The following is a 19,460-nucleotide window of genomic DNA, read 5'->3' on the forward strand; positions in this document are numbered from 1 at the left end:
CCCACTTCAGCATCATCATGGAAGCAAAGAGAAATGAGCAGACGACTCAACATTAAAAATAGGAGGATGGTGTTCACTGGTCATGCCATGGCAGAGAAAAATGAACACCATGCTACTATTTTGAATCATGAGTCGTCTGCTCCTCTCACTTTGCTTCTTTGCTGATGCTTAAGTGAGCATCGCCCTTCAGCATATTTTTTTCTGCCTTCTTTGTACATAGCATGACCAAGAAACACCATCCCTCTCTTCTGGTCCATGAGACATCATCATGTCCGAAGACTTTCCTTGCACGACCTTTGATTGGCCAGACAACTGCTCATCTTTCTTTGCTTCTTTGCTGGTGCTCAAGTGGACATCACCCTTCTTTATTACTTAGTCTTTTTGCTTCATTCTTCCCTGTTAGATGAGTGACATCTGCTCATCCTAAGGTGTTCTTTGCCTAGTCGGTGCCTGATCCTTACAGATTAGTAGGATAATTTGTATGACATATAGGCTTTTCCATATTGACCGTAACACCTAATTCTCTCTTGCTGTTCAGGTTGGACCATGTATGAAGAACCTAAAGCCGAGGCCATAGATAGTCATCACTCATGTTGAATTTTTTGGAACATTCGGTCCTTTCAGTATAGAAAAAAATGGAACGTTTGGGGGAGCTGAAATTTTATGAGGGAAATCTTTGGTTTCCTTTCTAAGGCCGCGCAACCACTACAGCCAAATCTGCCCTTATCCCACCACGGGCACAGCTGAATCTCATAATCATCATAAGTCTGCGCCCCCTCGCTGAGCCCCCCTCAGCTTTGTACATAAATACCGCCATTGTTACCCAGACGGCCCGTATCCCGCTCCCTGAAGCTTTATTCCTTTAATAAGTTGCAGGTTTTGTCGATTTTGTGCCAAAGTATTACTCTGCTCTGTTACTTGGTGAGGAAATAAGCCAGCCTCATGACTGGGGGGTGGTCGCAGCCAAATCCTTTAACCCCGTCCATATTACGGAGTCCCAGATCAAATGTGCAAGAGGCCCGGACGAGTCTACGAGGCCCAGCACAAGGATACCGCAGAAAAAAGTAGAGATCTCCCGGACTCCTGGAAGAGTCGGCAAAGAGTCCTGTGTGAGCCGTGACCTCGCCTCTCCCCACTCATGCCCTTTCCTCCCCTGCTGGGTACAACCCCAAATGACTGAGTCTGTATACAGGGGTCTGTATATGAGGGATGTGTGGGGTCTATATACTTGGGGATTTTTGCTGGGGTCTGTATACAGGAGGCTATATTAAGAGGAGTGTGTACTGGGTATATATATATATATATATATATATATATACAGTATATCTTGTCTGGAGTATGTATACATTGTATACAGGAGGGTTATGATCTGAGGTCTTTATACAGTAGGGTTCTGGTATGGGGTCTATATACAGGAGGGGTCTGGTCTAAGGTCCCTATACAGGAGGGGTGTGGACTGGGGTCCTTATATAGAAAGGGTCTTGTCTGAGGTCCTTACACAGGAGGAGTCTGGTCTGCGGTCCTAATACAGGAGGGTTCTGGTCTGAGGTCCTAATACAGGAGTGTTGTGACCTGGGGTCCTTATACAGGAGGGATCTGGTCTGGGGTCCTTATACAGGAGGGGTCTGGTCTGAGGTCCTTACACTTGAGTGGTCTGGTCTGAGGTCTTCATACAGGTGGGGTCTGGTCTGAGGTCTATACAGGAGGGGTCTGGTCTGATGTTCTTATACAGTAGGGGTCTGGTGTCCTTATAAAGGAGGGGTCTGTTCTGGTGTCCTTATAAAGGAGGGGTCTGGTCTGGTGTCTTTATACAGGAGGGGTCTGGTCTGAGGTCCTTATACAGGAGGAGTCTGGTCTGAGGTCCTTATACAAGAGGGGTCTGGTCTGAAGTCCTTATACAGTAGGGGTCTGGTGTCCTTATACAGGAGGGGTCTGGTCTGAGGTCCTTATACAGTAGGGGTCTGGTGTCCTTATACAGTAGGGGTCTGGTCTCCTTATACAGGAGGGGTCTGGTCTGAGGTCCTTATACAGTAGGGGTCTGGTGTCCTTATACAGAAGGGGTCTGGTCTCCTTATACAGAAGGGGTCTGGTCTGGTATCCTTATACAGGAGGGGTCTGGTGTTCTTATACAGGAGGGGTCTGGTCTGAGGTCTTCATACAGTAGGGGTCTGGTCTGAGGTCCTTATACATGAGTGGTCTAGTCTGAAATCCTTATACAGTAGAGGTCTGGTGTCCTTATACAGGAGGGGTCTGGTCTGAGGTCCTTATACATGAGTGGTCTAGTCTTAAATCCTTATACAGTAGGGGTCTGGTGTCCTTATACAGGAGGGGTCTGGTGTCCTTATACAGGAGGGGTCTGGTCTGAGATCCTTACACTTGAGTGGTCTGGTCTGAGGACTTCATACAGGTGGGGTCTGGTCTGAGGTCCTTATACAGGAGGGGTCTGGTCTGAGGTCCTTATACAGTAGGGGTCTGGTGTCCTTATAAAGGAGGGGTCTGTTCTGGTGTCCTTATAAAGGAGGGGTCTGGTCTGGTGTCTTTATACAGGAGGGGTCTGGTCTGAGGTCCTTATACAGGAGGGGTCTGGTCTGAGGTCCTTATACTTGATTGGTCTGGTCTGAGGTCTTCATACATGAGGGGTCTGGTCTGAGGTCCTTATACAATAGGGGTCTGGTCTGAAGTCCTTATACAGGAGGGGACTAGTCTGAGGTCCTTATACAGTAGGGGTCTGGTGTCCTTATACAGTAGGGGTCTGGTGTCCTTATACAGTAGGGGTCTGGTGTCCTTATACAGTAGGGGTCTGGTCTGAGGTCCTTATACAGGAGGGGTCTGGTCTGAGGTCCTTATTCATGAGTGGTCTGGTCTGAGATCTTCATATAGGTGGGGTCTGGTCTGAGGTCCTTATACAGGAGGGGTCTGGTCTGAAGTCCTTATACAGTAGGGGTCTGGTCTGAGGTCCTTATACAGGAGCGGTCTGGTCTGAGGTCCTTATACAGTAGGGGTCTGGTGTCCTTATACAGGAGGGGTCTGGTCTGAGGTCTTCATACAGATGGGGTCTGTTCTGAGGTCCTTATACATGAGTGGTCTAGTCTGAAATCCTTGTACAGTAGGGGTCTGGTGTCCTTATACAGTAGGGGTCTGGTCTTCCATTCCATTTAAAGGGCCAGTAATCTTAAAATTATCAGCTGTCACTCGGCCTGAATTGGCTGATACCAGGGAACAACAGCTTGGTAAATAAAGAGCGTACAATTTAGGTTCAGCGTCTCTTTAAGAAATCTGTACTCGGACTTCTCTACAAAGGGAGGATTGGCAGAGAACTGGCTGCCACTCCTGTCTGCGGCCCGCCGCCGCCCTCCCGGGACCAGGAAAATCATTTCTCTTGCCCAAAAGTGTTTTAGTGTCACCGGTTGGAAGCGGAGACCACCCTAACCCAACGCGGACCTCTGCGGAGGGGCGAGGCCGCTGACCTCATCTGTTTACTGCAAATCTGGGGTAAACACATGAAATAATCCCCCCCCGCCAGGGACATCAGGAATGTGAGGCGCCCCGGCGTCTAAGCGGTTAACAGCCCAGCCAATGTAAACATGCCTTATAAAGGGTCCGGTCTATATAGGGTGGGGGGCTGCCGTCACAGTGTGTCAGTGAGCCCTTATACAATGGGCCTATGTTCCTACACTTGTCACCATCCCCGGCGCTGACGTCACTGCACCGCCCCTACCGGTGTCAGAGCTGCAGCCTTGGATCCTGAAACACTCTGTGCTGCTGGGGACCATGATTTTTTCGTCTCCATGTTCCTTCTCGTCCTTAAATACTCAGTGCTGCTGGCAGTTAACTAGCCGCCTTTCTCACCTTCATCTGCTTTATCGTGTAGCGCATCGTCCCGAAAGGACCATCGTTCATCAGCTTCTTGCCCACGACTTTGGCTCTGATCACTGTAACGGGGGGAAAAAAATTGGTTAAAATAATATTCATTGCTTAAATACTCTGTGAAGCTGTGAGAAGTCAGGGTTTTTTTTTTCCATCATCACCGGCTTTGGAACATACAGGGAAAAAAAAACAACCACAAAGCTACCACTTTCTGCTGACCACAGAGAACTGTCATAATACGGCCACCCCTGCCGCAGTTCCCTGCACAGCCTGTTGGCAGGGGGGGCGCCACTGTGCAGGGGTGACCCCATTCTTTCTAATGGGGTTGCACTGAGGAACCTCACAGTAGAAGGTGACACAACGCTGCACACCCTTTAATGTGAGGATTGGGGACCCCCATTGGTGGGAACACACCTTCACACTCACAGGGGATTGGCCAGACTGGAGGGCTGCGGAGGATGTGACTTTTCCTGTTCAGGAATTTCTTGTAAAGTTTGCTGATTTTGATACTTGTGAAATGTAACGTTATATAACCGGGCGAGGAGGGCGGTCCGGCCACGGGCGGCGGCGGAATGTGCTGCCGATGGGCGTACAAAAGCTTCATGTCCCAAGACTCACATAAACCCTGACAGGTGGGTTGTGTGATTAACCCATGCTCTGCCGGCACAATAAAGTAATATGGGGCCCCAACCCGGTGTAACACAGGGGGGGCCACAACATTCAGAAAAAGTTCTCATATCAATGTGGTCATTTGAGGCTTCCATCAAGAAACCATGTTTGGGCTTCGATCGGTCAACCTGTTAAGTAATTGGTTTATATGGTGTCCGACAGGAGGTTTGTCAATTGGGCTACCTACAAATAGCTAATCAATATGGCGTGGGTGGTCAGTCAGGCTTTCTTACAAGTTGGTGGTCAGTCGAGTGATTGGTAAGTTGGGTTCCTACAGGCTGATTGTTAATCAAGGCTTCCTACAACTGGTTGGACTTCCTTCAGGAGGTTGGTCAATTGGGCTACCTGCAAATAGCTAATCAATATGGCGTGGGTGGTCAGTCAGGCTTTCTTACAAGTTGGTGGTCAGTCGAGTGATTGGTAAGTTGGGTTCCTACAGGCTGATTGTTAATCAAGGCTTCCTACAACTGGTTGGACTTCCTTCAGGAGGTTGGTCAATTGAGCTACCTGCAAATAGCTAATCAATATGGCGTGGGTGGTCAGTCAGGCTTTCTTACAAGTTGGTGGTTAGATCAGTGAATGGTAAGTTTGGCTCTTAGAGCTCATTGGACTTCCTTCCAGTGGTCGGTCGATTGGCCTACCTAAAAGTAGTCAGTCACAACTAAGGTTTCCACCAAACAGTTGGACAACTGGGCTTCTAGAAGTAAGGTTTTCCATTGAGTATCTGGTTATCATGGCTTCTTTAAGCGGGTGGACCAGTTAGACTTTCTACAAAGTAGTTGGTCAATTGGGCTTCCTAAAATATGGCTTCCTGTAGACAGTTGGATAGTCAACCTTCTTAAAAGTTGATGGTCAGGTTTCCACATGTGGTTGGTCAATTGGGTATAGCTAAAAATGATGTATAGTCACTTGGGCCACCTACCATCAATTAGTCGGTCCATGGAACTTCCGACAAGTAGTCATTCATCTGGACATTTTCTAGACGCTGAATAATATGGCTTTCTACAGGTGGTGTGCCAGTTAGACTTTGTATACAAGTAGTACATCAATATGGTGTCCCACAATATGCCATATTGATCCATTGGACTACTGAAAAGTTGTTGATTAGCCAAGACTTCTTATAGCTAGTTAGGTAATTGCACTTTCTACAAATAGACGGTCAATTGGGCTACCTACAGTGGTCAATAAAATGTGATTTTTATCAAGCAGTTCATCGGTTTGGCTTCCAACAAATAGAAAGTCAATTCTGGTTTCTGTCAAGCAGTTGGGTACCATGGCTTCCTAAAGGGGGCGGGCTAGTTAGACATGTATTGATTCAATATGGCATCCTACTGACAGTCAGTCAATTGGGCTTCTACAAGTAGTTGGTTACGCAAGGTTTCCTACTAGCCAGTTGGGCTATCTGAATTTCTACAGGTGTTAATCAATTGTGCTACCTACAAGTCAACTGGGCTTTACCTTTTCAATTGGACTACCTACAAAGTAGTCAATCAATTAGGTTCTCTATCAAGTGATTGATCAGTTGGGTTCCCTCCAAGTAGAAACTCATCTGAGGCTTCTGTTAAGTTAATATGACTTTTTACAAGTAGTCGATCAAAGTGGCTTCCGAAAGGCAATTGATCAACTGAATCACTTACAGGCGATTTGTCAATTGGGCTACAAGTAATCGATGAATTAGGGTTTTCCACCAATCCATTTGTCAATTAGGCTTCCGCTTCCTAATCGTAATAGATCAAAGTACTGGATCATTTGGGCTTTCTACAAGTAGTACATCAACTGTGGTTTCTATCTATAGGTGGTCAACATCGCTTCTTGCAAGTAGTCAATCAATATGGCTTCCTACAAACGGTTGGCCAATATAGCTACCTACAGGTGGTTGAACATTACGGTTTCCTACAAACGGTTGGCTAATACGGCTTCCTACAAACGGTTGGCCAAAACAGCTTCCTACAGATGGTTGGCCAACAGGGCTTCCTACAAACGGTTGGCCAATACAGCTTCCTACAGATGGTTGGCCAACAGGGCTTCCTAGAGACGGTTACCAATAGAGCTTCCTGCAAACATTTGGCCAATCGGGCTTCCTAAAGACGGTTGCCAAAAGGGTTTCCTACAGATGGTTGGCCAATACGGTTGCCAGAAGGGTTTCCTACAGACGGTTGGCCAATACGGCTTCCTACAGACTGTTAGCCATTACGGTTTCCTATAAACGGTTGGCCAATATGGCTTCTTGCAGATGTTTGGCCAATATGACTTCCTACAGATGTTAAGCCAATAGGACTTCCCATTTGACCAATAGGGCTTCCTACAGACAGTTGTCACTAGGACTTCTTACAGACGTTTCGCCAATATGGCTTCCTACAGATGGTTGGCCAATACGGCTTCCTACAGATGGTTGGCCAATATGGCTTCCTACAGACGGTTGGCCAATACGGCTTCCTACAGATGGTTGGCCAATATGGCTTCCTACAGACGGTTGGCCAATACGGCTTCCTACAGACGGTTGGCCAATATGGCTTCCTACAGATGGTTGGCCAATGACTCTCCCACCACATCATCCAATGACTCTCCATCAAAAATAAATGTTGGGGCTATTCCTTTCTTTCTGGCGAGGGTCCCTGACATTAATTGACAATCAGTTGTGTTCCCCTTGAAGTGACATCACCTCGCAGACATGATGACATCACTGGTCACAGCCCCAGTCATTCTCATGTTGCCATCAGATACAAGTGCTCTCACCAGGGGTGATTGAGAAATCCTAAGTGCCGAGCTATGTCACAATCCTGAGGACATGACTGCCATCAGCCTCATCCGTCATACATGAGCTCTAGGAAATTGTGTCGGCATATAATCCCAGGAATCCAAGAAACCTGATCCGGTCCTGGCCTGAAGAGAACAGGAGGTTACAGCCGGGTGTCACGGCCGTCAAGATACCCACCTCCAGGGCACCAAACGTCTGAGCTGAGGGATGTTAGTGTCTCCAGGCCTTGGATACCAAGTATGTGTTACTATTACATCACTGAACAGAACAGTCTTGAAAAAATTCCGACCGTTTTGTGTACACAGCTCCAGTGAAGACCTATGCGAGTCAACATTTACAGACAAACCCTGTGTAGTCTGATCCTGCAGTCAGCTGTTACTACCTCTGTCCCCTACCTTTGATTAGGTACACAGGGCTTGTTTGTACTATATTACCATGGAAACACATGGGTTTGCATAGGAGCTGTATACACAAAACAAGACTATTTTCGAAGGGTTCAGGACAACCGAAGAAAGATCTTCAGACCCTTGTTGCCTCAATAATAAAATACGTGAGAACACTGAAGAACTTTAGTTAGATATCTGCACCCGGAAACTACTCTTCCCGAGCGCCGGGACGTGGCACGGAGATCAAAGCATAGCTCGTCGCGGCAGGCGCGCCAAGAGGACGCGAGCACTTAGGTGTGAAATAGTCCCAAGCTTCTCATGGAGACGTTCGGAAGTAACAGTTTCCCACAATAGACCAGTAAAATATTATTGAAAGTCGATCCGCTGACATTCCTGCCGATCACATGTCACCGCGCCGAAGAAGAGGATGATGTTCACCTTTGAAGAAGACAGAGGTAACTGGCCTCTGACCTGAGGAGAAGCCGGAAATGTTTGATGTCTTTACTGAACCACTGAGCAGCCACAGGCGGGGAAAAAAAAATATACAAAAATATTTAGATTATTACCCAGAGGGTTATTTTTTCTTAAAGTGTAAAGACAACCTGTCTCTTTTTTTTTACCTGGTGTAAAAGCCGCTGTTCTCCTGAATCCAGCAATATTTTTCTTTTGTTCCTGCGCCTCTCCGTTCCTGAGATACAGCTCTGTTTACTATGTATAAAAAGCTAGTCTGGTTAGCCAACTGGGCGTGGTCCTAGGGTCTTCTCTGTGGGAGTGGTAAATGGAACCACACCCACTTGTATTAAAAGACTAGAATTATGTAGAAGGAAGAAATGGCCATATCTCAGGAACGGAGAGGCGCAGAAACAAAAGGAAAACATCGCCGGATTCAGGAGAACAGCGGCATTTACACCATAATTACATATTTATAGCAAGTGTTAGTCCTCCTTAAAGGTGCACTTTTAAGGAGTACCAATCACGTCGCTCCACTCAAAAATTGGGTACCTGGCTACACCCCTTAATGCGTAGATATATGTATTTTTTCCCTGGTTTCAGATATACCAGAATCTCCGATTTGTCTGGGAGATTTGCTAACTCTTCCGGGGTCCGAGAGGTCTCCCCTTATTTCCGGGAGCCTACAGGACGACCTGAGAGAGTCGGGAAGTATGCCGTAAGCGCCATATTACACACATGGATTCGGTCCTAATAAATATATATTTTTAGATTTTTCCTACACCAAATTCCAATGGGCGGCCATTTTATACATGAGGGGCCCCACGTGGCTCCTAAAGCGTAATGTGTGGAAAGCGTCTGGCTTCAGTGTTGTGTGTGATGTCTGAAGGCAACGTGTGAAATCATCCATTACTGACCCTGGAGATCTGCGTGTGAGAATGGTAGAGGGGATGTGATAATGAAACACACTCCCCCCATATATTCATCCCCCCGGAGCATTGTCCATATGTATGTATATATATATACCCCACGTGTAAGACACCTCAGAGAACCACACATCGCTACTGAAAAACCTAATTCAAGGAATTTTTTTCTTAAAGGGATTTTCCATAAACTTTTTTTTTTTTTACTCCTTACAGAGATGAGCTCCCCCACTGATATGGAGGCTGGTTCCCACCTATTATCAAACCTTTTCCCAAAATTCCCCCGAATAAAACCACGGATAGAATCCCATAGTCATGTGACCTGATCATGTGACTCTTTACTGCCATTAACCATTGCTTTATATGGTCATGTGACATCACTTTCATGGCTTTGTTTTACCACTACCATGAACTTTTTATTCCTGAAAAAAAGTCTCCTATAGGCCTCATGGCGGGCCTGGTACAGACATGGCATTAACTGGTTGCTCAAAGTAACCAATCCACTCGCAGCTTACAGCTTACTTATTTCCATGGCTGATTCAGAAATGGAAGAAGTGATCTGATTGGTCACTATGGGCACCTGCTCTTACACGGTTTACACATGAGGTACATAGCAACCAATCACATTGCTGCTTACATCTTTTTAGTGCTGATTTGAAACTGAAAGAAGTGATCTGATTGGTCGCTATGGGCACCTACTCCTAACTGAGTCAGCTATGTACACATGAGGCACATAGCAACCAATCACATTGCTGCTTACATCTTTTTAGTGCTGATTTGAAACTGAAAGAAGCAATCTGATTGGTTGCTATTAACCGCACCTTTCTATGTCCACTATGTAGTCAAACACACACAAACGAGATGCATAGCAACCAATCAAATTGCAGCTTACATCTTTCCAGTGTTGATTTGAAAGTGTAAGGAGCGATCCGATTGGCCGCTACGGGCAATTTCTCCCCTCTTTATTTATCCTACAAATGGCCTCTCAGGGTTCACTTATTTAAACCAGATCGATCCTGTCTCCATTGTCTTCATCTAGCTTTAATAACTAAGCTGACAGAAATCCATACGGGAGTGTAGCCGAGTAACAAGTGCTATAGGGACTACAATGGCGGCCATATTTGTTGTCTCCTACAATTAAAGGGGTCGTACAGCTACTGATTTCCGTTGAGAAACGTTGCTCCATGCCGGGCGACAAAGCTGGCAAGGTAGCCGTCAAAGCTAAGAAGTGATGCACAACCCCTTTAAGAAATGGTTAAAGAGACAAGGATGACTAGGACGACCAAAAAGGGGGTCCGTCATGGACCCTATAAAAATATGGAAGCAATGAGAACAGACCCTCAATAAATCCAACATCCGATCGAGTTCAGTTCAGCTATATACCGCAATAATCGGGCGCCATTTCACCGCCATATATAAAAGCGACAGCCAGGCATCACCAATTGATTACGGGGGAAAAAAAACTCTTACAAAAAATGGTGTATTTTTGGAGCACATCTGGCTGGATGTGAGAATATGATGGACGCCCGTTTCCTCCGCGCAGACAATTGCTTCCAAGTGCTGATATACGTCTTCCTCTGGTAATAACAATCACGCCCTGTACAGCTGAAGAGGAAGACGACGAGGCGCGATGGACAGATGGTATAGAAATCACACCAGAGGCATAAAAATAGCAGGAAGAAATAGCATTATAATAATACTCCCATGGCAGCGAAGCGGAGGGACCCCCTAAGTGACACCCATCCCCCCCCCCCCCAGAATATGCAGCACTTCATTTCTAGACCCAGCGACACTAATGAAAACGCTGACTTTTCAGGAACGTTCTGTGCACATTTCCTGAGGCGGATGGGATCCAGGCTCGGACGAGGCCGGCGATAGGCGACATCGCAGGTGGATTGCAGAGCTCGGAGGGGCCGTTCACATGGGTCGCCCTGGGGAGTCGTCAGGAAGCCATACATGACTTATAGGCTGCTCAAAAAGCTGAAAGATATGGGACTTAAAGGGAGTTTCCATCATAAATAGTTTCACTCCTGTACTGCCCCGAATGCACAGTAACCACACAATAGTCAGTAATGCCGCCATATTGTGTCTATATAAAAAGTATGCAAATAATACTGCCGTACTGTAATTTCATAACATTAACGTACAGTGCCCTAGTAATACCGCCATGTTGTGTCTATATAACAACACCTTACAAGTGGTATAGAAATGGTAAAAAGTACGCAAATAATACTGCCGTCCTGTAATTTCATAGCATTAACCTACAGTGCCCTAGTAATACCGCCATATTGTGTCTATATAACAACACCTTACAAGTGGTATATAAATGGTAAAAAGTACGCAAATAATACTGCCATCCTGTAACTTCATAGCATTAACCTACAGTGCCCTAGTAATACTGCCATATTGTGGCTATATAACACCTTACAAATGGTACATAAGTGAAAGTACCCGAATAATACTGCCGTCCCGTAACTTCATAGCATTAACGTACAGTGTCCGAGTAATATCGCCATATTGTGTCTATAAAACAACACCTTACAAGTCGTATATAAATGGTAAAAAGTACGCAAATAATACTGCCATCCTGTAACTTCATAGCATTAACCTACAGTGCCCTAGTAATACCGCCATATTGTGTCTATGTAACAACACCTTGCAAGTGGTATATAAATGGTAAAAAGTACGCAAATAATACTGCCATCCTGTAACTTCATAGCATTAAACTACAGTGCCCGAGTAATACCGCCATATTGTGTCTATATAACGACACCTAACTAGTGGTACATAAATGGTATAAAGTAAGCAAATAATACTGCCATCTTGTACATCATAGCACTAACCTACAGTGCCCGAGTAATACCGCCATATTTATAACACCGACATACAGAGCCTTCACAATACTGCCATATTATGTCTGCATAACAGTGATCTATAGTGCCCAAGTAATACTGCCATAGTTCTATAAAGTAGTCAAATAATACTGCTATATTGTGTGATAAGTGTGTCTTACATCTAAAACATAAAAGTGTTATAAAGTACCCAAATAATACTGCCAAAATGTACCTTATAACAGTGCCCAATTAATACTGCCATATAATAAACTATATAACAATGCCTTACAGTTAGTTTATAAAAGTGCAATAAAGTACTCAGATATTACTGCTATATGCGGTATGTATAACGATCTCTTACACTTAGCACATAAAAGCGTTTTAAAGTAATAAGGCCATATTGTTACTTTATAATACTGGCATAGAGAGTCCTCATAATACCGCCATACTGCACCTGCATAAAAGTGACCTGCGGATCCCAAATAATACCGCCATACTGCACCTGCATAACAGCCAAACAGCGAGCACATACTACAGAGGAGGGAGTCTACATAGTAGTATCATTCATTGCAGCAAAACTCATTGCCATATCATGTTGCCATAACATTGGGCACAGACTGAACATTTAATAGCGCCATACAGTGAACCAAGTAATGACGAGGATACTTTTTTGTGACCATGAGCTAAAATTGATGTCACCCATCGGTCCGCTGATTGGAAACACACAGAAAACCCATTGCGCATCGTACGCTGGCGAACTGGTTAAAGGGTTCACAAGAGACACTTGAACTTGGGCCAAAGGGAACCATAGGGGCGAGGTATGCAGGAGGTCTTAAAGTGACCCTTAGCGGAGGTTAAGCACACAGCTTCCAGTGACAAGCCTCTTTAAGACTCCCCTGGGGACAGAATTCCTGCTTTAAGTAGATCCACAGCAGCGCTGACTCACGGTGCTGCTATCCACATTCCTCACGAAGACGTTAAGTAACACTCCGCATTCCTGCACTATAACATTCTATTCTTTTTTTGGTGCCAAAAGTAGGAGACGCGGCAAACCTGAGAACACCATTATATTCACACCCCGAAATGTACCATGGAAATAACGTACCAATGCCAGCTCTATATACTGGTTTATAGCTCCTCATGTACTGGTCCAGAATTACATCCTGTATTATACTCCAGAGCGGCGCTCACTATTCTGCTGGTGCAGTCACTGTGCATATACATTACATTACTGATCCTGTACTGATCCTGAGTTACATCTGTATTATACTCCAGAGCGGCGCTCACTATTCTGCTGGTGCAGTCACTGTGTACATACATTACATTACTGATCCTGAGTTACATCCTGTATTATACTCCAGAGCTGCACTCACTATTCTGCTGGTGCAGTCACTGTGTACATACATTACATTACTGATCCTGAGTTACATCCTGTATTATCCTCCAGAGCTGCACTCACTATTCTGCTGGTACAGTCACTGTGTACATACATTACATTACTGATCCTGAGTTACATCCTGTATTATACTCCAGAGCTGCACTCACTATTCTGCTGGTGCAGGCACTGTGTACATACATTACATTACTGATCCTGAGTTACATCCTGTATTATACTCCAGAGCTGCACTCACTATTCTGCTGGTACAGTCACTGTGCATATACATTACATTACTGATCCTGTACTGATCCTGAGTTACATCTGTATTATACTCCAGAGCTGCACTCACTATTCTGCTGGTGCAGTCACTGTGTACATACATTAAATTACTGATCCTGAGTTACATCCTGTATTATACTCCAGAGCTGCACTCACTATTCTGCTGGTGCAGTCACTGTGTACATACATTACATTACTGATCCTGAGTTACATCCTGTATTATACTCCAGAGCTGCACTCACTATTCTGCTGGTACAGTCACTGTGCATATACATTTCATTACTGATCCTGTACTGATCCTGAGTTACATCCTGTATTATACTCCAGAGCTGCACTCACTATTCTGCTGGTGCAGTCACTGTGTACATACATTACATTACTGATCCTGAGTTACATCCTGTATTATACTCCAGAGCTGCACTCACTATTCTGCTGGTGCAGTCACTGTGCATATACATTACATTACTGATCCTGCACTGATCCTGAGTTACATCTGTATTATACTCCAGAGCTGCGCTCACTTTTCTGCTGGTGCAGTCACTGTGTACATACATTACATTACTGATCCTGTACTGATCCTGAGTTGCATCCTGTATTATACCCCAGAGCTGCACTCACTATTCTGCTGGTTTAGTCACTGTGTACATACATTACATTACTGATCTTTTACAGATCCTGAGTTACATCCTGTATTATACTCCAGAGCTGCACTCACTATTCTGCTAATGGAGTCAGAACAGTGGTCACCCCTGCAAGTTTAGATTCGGAGTGGAGTTATCCTTTAAACTGCAGACCTTGGACACTCCCAGTCCCTGGAGCATTCACTGCAGCCCTTGGGTCTTAGTCCTCAGTTGTGCTCCGGGGCTTCTGTCTGCACTATGATTTATGCTCTGTGACCTCAGGAAATGTGTGAATGGCACAAGTGCAGAAGTTCACCTCCTGTCACACCCTTTGCTCTGCTCTTTGGGCAGTGCGGGCGTCATTAATCATTCAGAGGGGTTAGAATACATAGGACCACCAATGCACATGTCAACCCTGGGGGTCCACCCATCTCTCCACACAAAGGCGGCACAACTTTATCAGATGTAGAAGTTTGTGCTTTGAGAAAAAGCCAAAACTAAAGACCCAGAATAAACCAAACAGGAGCTGAACTCCAGGTGTGACCTCCATTACTGCTGGCACAGAAGCCACCCAGCTTTCCCAGGCACCTGCACTACAAGTGCGACTCGATTTACGGTTCATAGTTTAGTAGATCTGCCAATCAGGAGACGAGACTATTATTATCTTACACTATTATTACATTATACTCCAGAGCTGCACTCATAATTCTGCTAGTTGTCATTGGAAACCATCAACAAGTTGGATGTCACACACATCTTTACAGGGGTTGTCCATTGAAAACAAGTTATGACCTATCTTTGAAATAGGTGATAACTTATTGATTGGTGGGGGTCCGTCTGTGCATGTATCTCCATAAATCAACCCCCAAAGAGTCCAGAAAATGTGAGCTCCACCCCCTGGACACCTTGAAAAAAGACTCCTCCTGCTTCTAAGAAGGCATGGCTTTAGGGGATTGTCATGTGACCTTTCTCACAACTATGATTGGCTGAAATGTAAGGCAAGTCTCCTATTAGTATATATATTTGCTCTCTAATGAGACTTCAGATAAGAGTGCATAAAAGGGACAGAAGAGACTTTGGGGTCCTTTAAGAGTCCGTCCTTTTTTCTGTGGCTGGGGGGGGGAGGTTATGGAGCCAGTTGTGATAGCAACCACTGAAACAAAACAGGAGGTTTTGTCCCGAGAGTTTTCGTTTTTGTGGCCTTTGTTTCGAGAACCTGCGGGAACTGAGTAACATCAGGGGAAAAGAAAAAACAGTGCCCAAGTGAGGAGTAGTGCAAACTCAGACTTTTCCTGTTGAGGGGTCGTTACTGCTCCCATTACCACCCCCACCAAAAAAAATTTAAAATACTTTGAAAAGATTTTTTTTTTCGAATTTTTGTGTTAAAAGTTTTTGACAACCACTTTAGGACATGCCCAAGTTATCTTAGCCCACCAACCCCCGACCAAAGGGGCCCTTATGGGCAACCATTGATGGTTATGGGTCTATTTATTCCAGCAATAAGACCCCAGAAAGCAACTTTTTGGAAGTTAATGAGACAAAGGGGAGCGCAGTCCGAACACCCTTTGCCACTGATTGTCGATCTTACTCGCTCTGGGTCTTTTTACTCGTCCACCCACATCAGCCAGGGATCGACTGGATTGCTTGGGCTTCCAATACTGTGGTGCCCATTTAAAGTGACAGAATGATTCGCATGCACTTTTTTACGCTTTTGGAAAACTTTTTCAAACTTTTTTTTTTTTTTTTTTAACAAATCTTACAAAAAAAAAAAATATTTTTTATAAAAAAAGGAAAAAATAATCTTCCAAGATGAATTTCCCCTGAGGCGGAGTTTTTCTGCCGTGACGGGTCCTCTCTTTACTCATTACATCGGCTGCCAGACCAATTATGTATGTGAGAACACCGGGCCGGCCATCCGCGGGATTTAATTTCCTCCTTGGTTTTAAAAGACGTCTTCCCACTGCTTCGCCAGCAGGCAGGTGCGCTGTCACCAAGTCCCCAAAGCCTCAGCTCCTGATTGGTGAGAATGAATCAGATCTCGCTGCTAAAATACAGGAGGGAGGGGGGAGTAATCAGCTCCAGGCTGTGGAAGTCACGGAGGGGGAGGTATATATCTATATTCCAGTGTATATAATGTGGCGATGGGGAGAGGTCAGAATCATTTCCCCACAACCTGACCCCTTCTCTCACCCCATCGGCTTTTCTCCAGTTACACTTCCCCATTTTCGGCTATTATGACGCCCTCTCTCTCTCTCGCCCCATTATTTCTCGCTTTCTCCTGTTCCCTTAAGCTGATTCCTGAACTTTCCATGTGACCCACCCTCAGCACAAGCGAGAGGGGCCGCATAATGTCCTATGGGGGCACACAACAAGCAGCACTACCCCTGACAATATACAGCACTTCCCCTGACTGTATACAGCACTACCCCTGACTATATACAGCACTACCCCTGACTATACATAGCACTACCCCTGACTATACACAGCACTACCCCTGACTATACACAGCACTACCCCTGACTGTATACAGCACTACCCCTGACTATATGAAGCACTACCCCCGACTATACACAGCACTACCCCTGACTATATACAGCACTACCCCTGACTATACACAGCACTACCCCTGACTATACACAGCACTACCCCTGACTATACACAGCACTACCCCTGACTGTATACAGCACTACCCCTGACTGTATACAGCACTACCCCCGACTATACACAGCACTACCCCTGACTATATACAGCACTAGCCCTGACTATATACAGCACTAGCCCTGACTATATACAGCACTACCCCTGACTGTATTCAGCACTACCCCTGACTGTATTCAGCACTACCCCTGACTGTATTCAGCACTACCCCTGACTATATACAGCACTACCCCTGACTATATACAGCACTTCCCCTGACTGTATACAGCACTACCCCTGACTGTATACAGCACTACCCCTGACTATACATAGCACTACCCCTGACTATATGAAGCACTACCCCCGACTATATACAGCACTACCCCTGACTATATACAGCACTACCCCTGACTATATACAGCACTACCCCTGACTATATATAGCACTACCCCTGACTATATACAGCACTACCCCTGACTATATACAGCACTACCCCTGACTATATACAGCACTACCCCTGACTGTATACAGCACTACCCCTGACTGTATACAGCACTACCCCTGACTGTATACAGCACTACCCCTGACTGTATACAGCACTACCCCTGACTGTATACAGCACTACCCCTGACTGTATTCAGCACTACCCCTGACTATATACAGCACTACCCCTGACTATATGAAGCACTACCCCCGACTATACACAGCACTACCCCCGACTATATACAGCACTACCCCTGACTATATACAACACTACCCCTGACTATATACAGTACTACCCCTGACTATATACAGTACTACCCCTGACTGTATTCAGCACTACCCCTGACTGTATTCAGCACTACCCCTGACTGTATACAGCACTACCCCTGACTGTATACAGCATTACCCCTGACTGTATACAGCACTACCCCTGACTGTATTCAGCACTACCCCTGACTGTATTCAGCACTACCCCTGACTGTATTCAGCACTACCCCTGACTGTATACAGCACTACCCCTGACTGTATACAGCACTACCCCTGACTATATACAGCACTACCCCTGACTATATACAGCACTACCCCTGACTGTATTCAGCACTACCCCTGACTGTATTCAGCACTACCCCTGACTGTATACAGCACTACCCCTGACTGTATACAGCACTATTCCTGACTATATACAGCACTACCCCTGACTGTATACAGCCCTACCCCTCTGTATATAAATGTAGTGCAGTAATATAATGGATCCCTGCTGTGTATGGCCCCATAGACTGACCACGCACCTGTCGCCCCGTCCATCTGTTCACAGCACAAACCGCAGCTGTTTCCTAAGTATTTATAATGAAGCCATCGTGTCTTTTCACTCGTGGGTCAACTACCTGCACGATAGGAACCGCACCGTGCGCTGAGTTACTGCAGCCCCGATATACACTGCATCTAATACTATAGAGACAATGCCCCCAAACTCTATAATATGAGACTATGGTGCCATAAATAGTGTAATAATCCTTAATTGTGGGGGAGGTGGGGGGCGACAGCTGCTTATGGAGGGTCCGATGTTAACTTGAATTCTGCATCACACTCCAGAGCTGTACTCACTATTCTGCTGGTGCAGTCACTGTGTACATACATTACATTACTGATCCTGAGTTACATCCTGTATTATACCCCAGAGCTGCGCTCACTATTCTGCTGGTGCAGTCACTGTGTACATACATTACATTACTGATCCTGAGTTACATCCTGTATTATACTCCAGAGCTGCACTCTCTATTCTGCTGGTGAAGTCACTGTGTACATACATTACATTACTGATCCTGAGTTACCTCCTGTATTATACTCCAGAGCTGCACTCACTATTCTGCTGGTGCAGTCACTGTGTACATACATTACATTACTGATCCTGAGTGCAGTCATTGTTAGGGTTATGTTTGATAATATCAAGCTGCAGAATAGTGAGTGCAGCTCTGGAGTATAATACAGGATGTAACTCAGGATCAGTAATGTAATGTATGTACACAGTTGTAATGTATGTACACAGTGACTGCACCAGCAGAATAGTGAGTGCAGCTCTGGAGTATAATACAGGATATAACTCAGGATCAGTAATGTAATGTATGTACACAGTGACTATACCAGCAGAATAGTGAGTGCAGCTCTGAGGTATAATACAGGATGTAACTCAGGATCAGTAATGTAATGTATGTACACAGTGACTGCACCAGCAGAATAGTGAGTGCAGCTCTGGAGTATAATACAGGATGTAACTCAGGATCAGTACAGGATCAGTAATGTAATGTATGTACACAGTGACTGCACCAGCAGAATAGTGAGTGCAGCTCTGGAGTATAATACAGGATGTAACTCAGGATCAGTAATGTAATGTATGTACACAGTGACTGCACCAGCAGAATAGTGAGTGCAGCTCTGGAGTATAATACAGGATGTAACTCAGGATCAGTAATGTAATGTATGTACACAGTGACTGCACCAGCAGAATAGTGAGTGCAGCTCTGGAGTATAATACAGGATGTAACTCAGGATCAGTAATGTAATGTATGTACACAGTGATTGCACCAGCAGAATAGTGATTGCAGCTCTGGAGTATAATACAGGATGTAATGTAGGTTTCTGTAGATATATGGACGCTGTAGTGCGGCACTCGGAGGTG

General features: G+C 45.3%; 2 protein-coding genes across 2 annotated transcripts in view; one reads left to right on the forward strand and one right to left on the reverse strand.

Annotated features, from left to right (window-relative positions):
* The window catches only part of SYN3 (synapsin III), a 329,959-nt gene that overhangs the window by 133,647 nt on the left and 176,852 nt on the right, over positions 1–19,460 (forward strand). The gene's annotated exons all lie outside the window — the stretch shown is intronic.
* Positions 1–19,460, reverse strand: part of TIMP3 (TIMP metallopeptidase inhibitor 3) — a 30,816-nt gene that overhangs the window by 9,731 nt on the left and 1,625 nt on the right. The window contains exon 2 of the mRNA XM_073650220.1: positions 3,850–3,932. Within this exon, the coding sequence (XP_073506321.1) occupies positions 3,850–3,932 (83 nt within the window). The remainder of the gene's footprint in view (positions 1–3,849; positions 3,933–19,460) is intronic.

Source organism: Phyllobates terribilis, unplaced genomic scaffold, assembly GCF_046119375.1.
Source record: "Phyllobates terribilis strain yellow unplaced genomic scaffold, ASM4611937v1 Scaffold_10__3_contigs__length_209671492, whole genome shotgun sequence".
NCBI classification, from domain to species: domain Eukaryota; kingdom Metazoa; phylum Chordata; class Amphibia; order Anura; family Dendrobatidae; genus Phyllobates; species Phyllobates terribilis.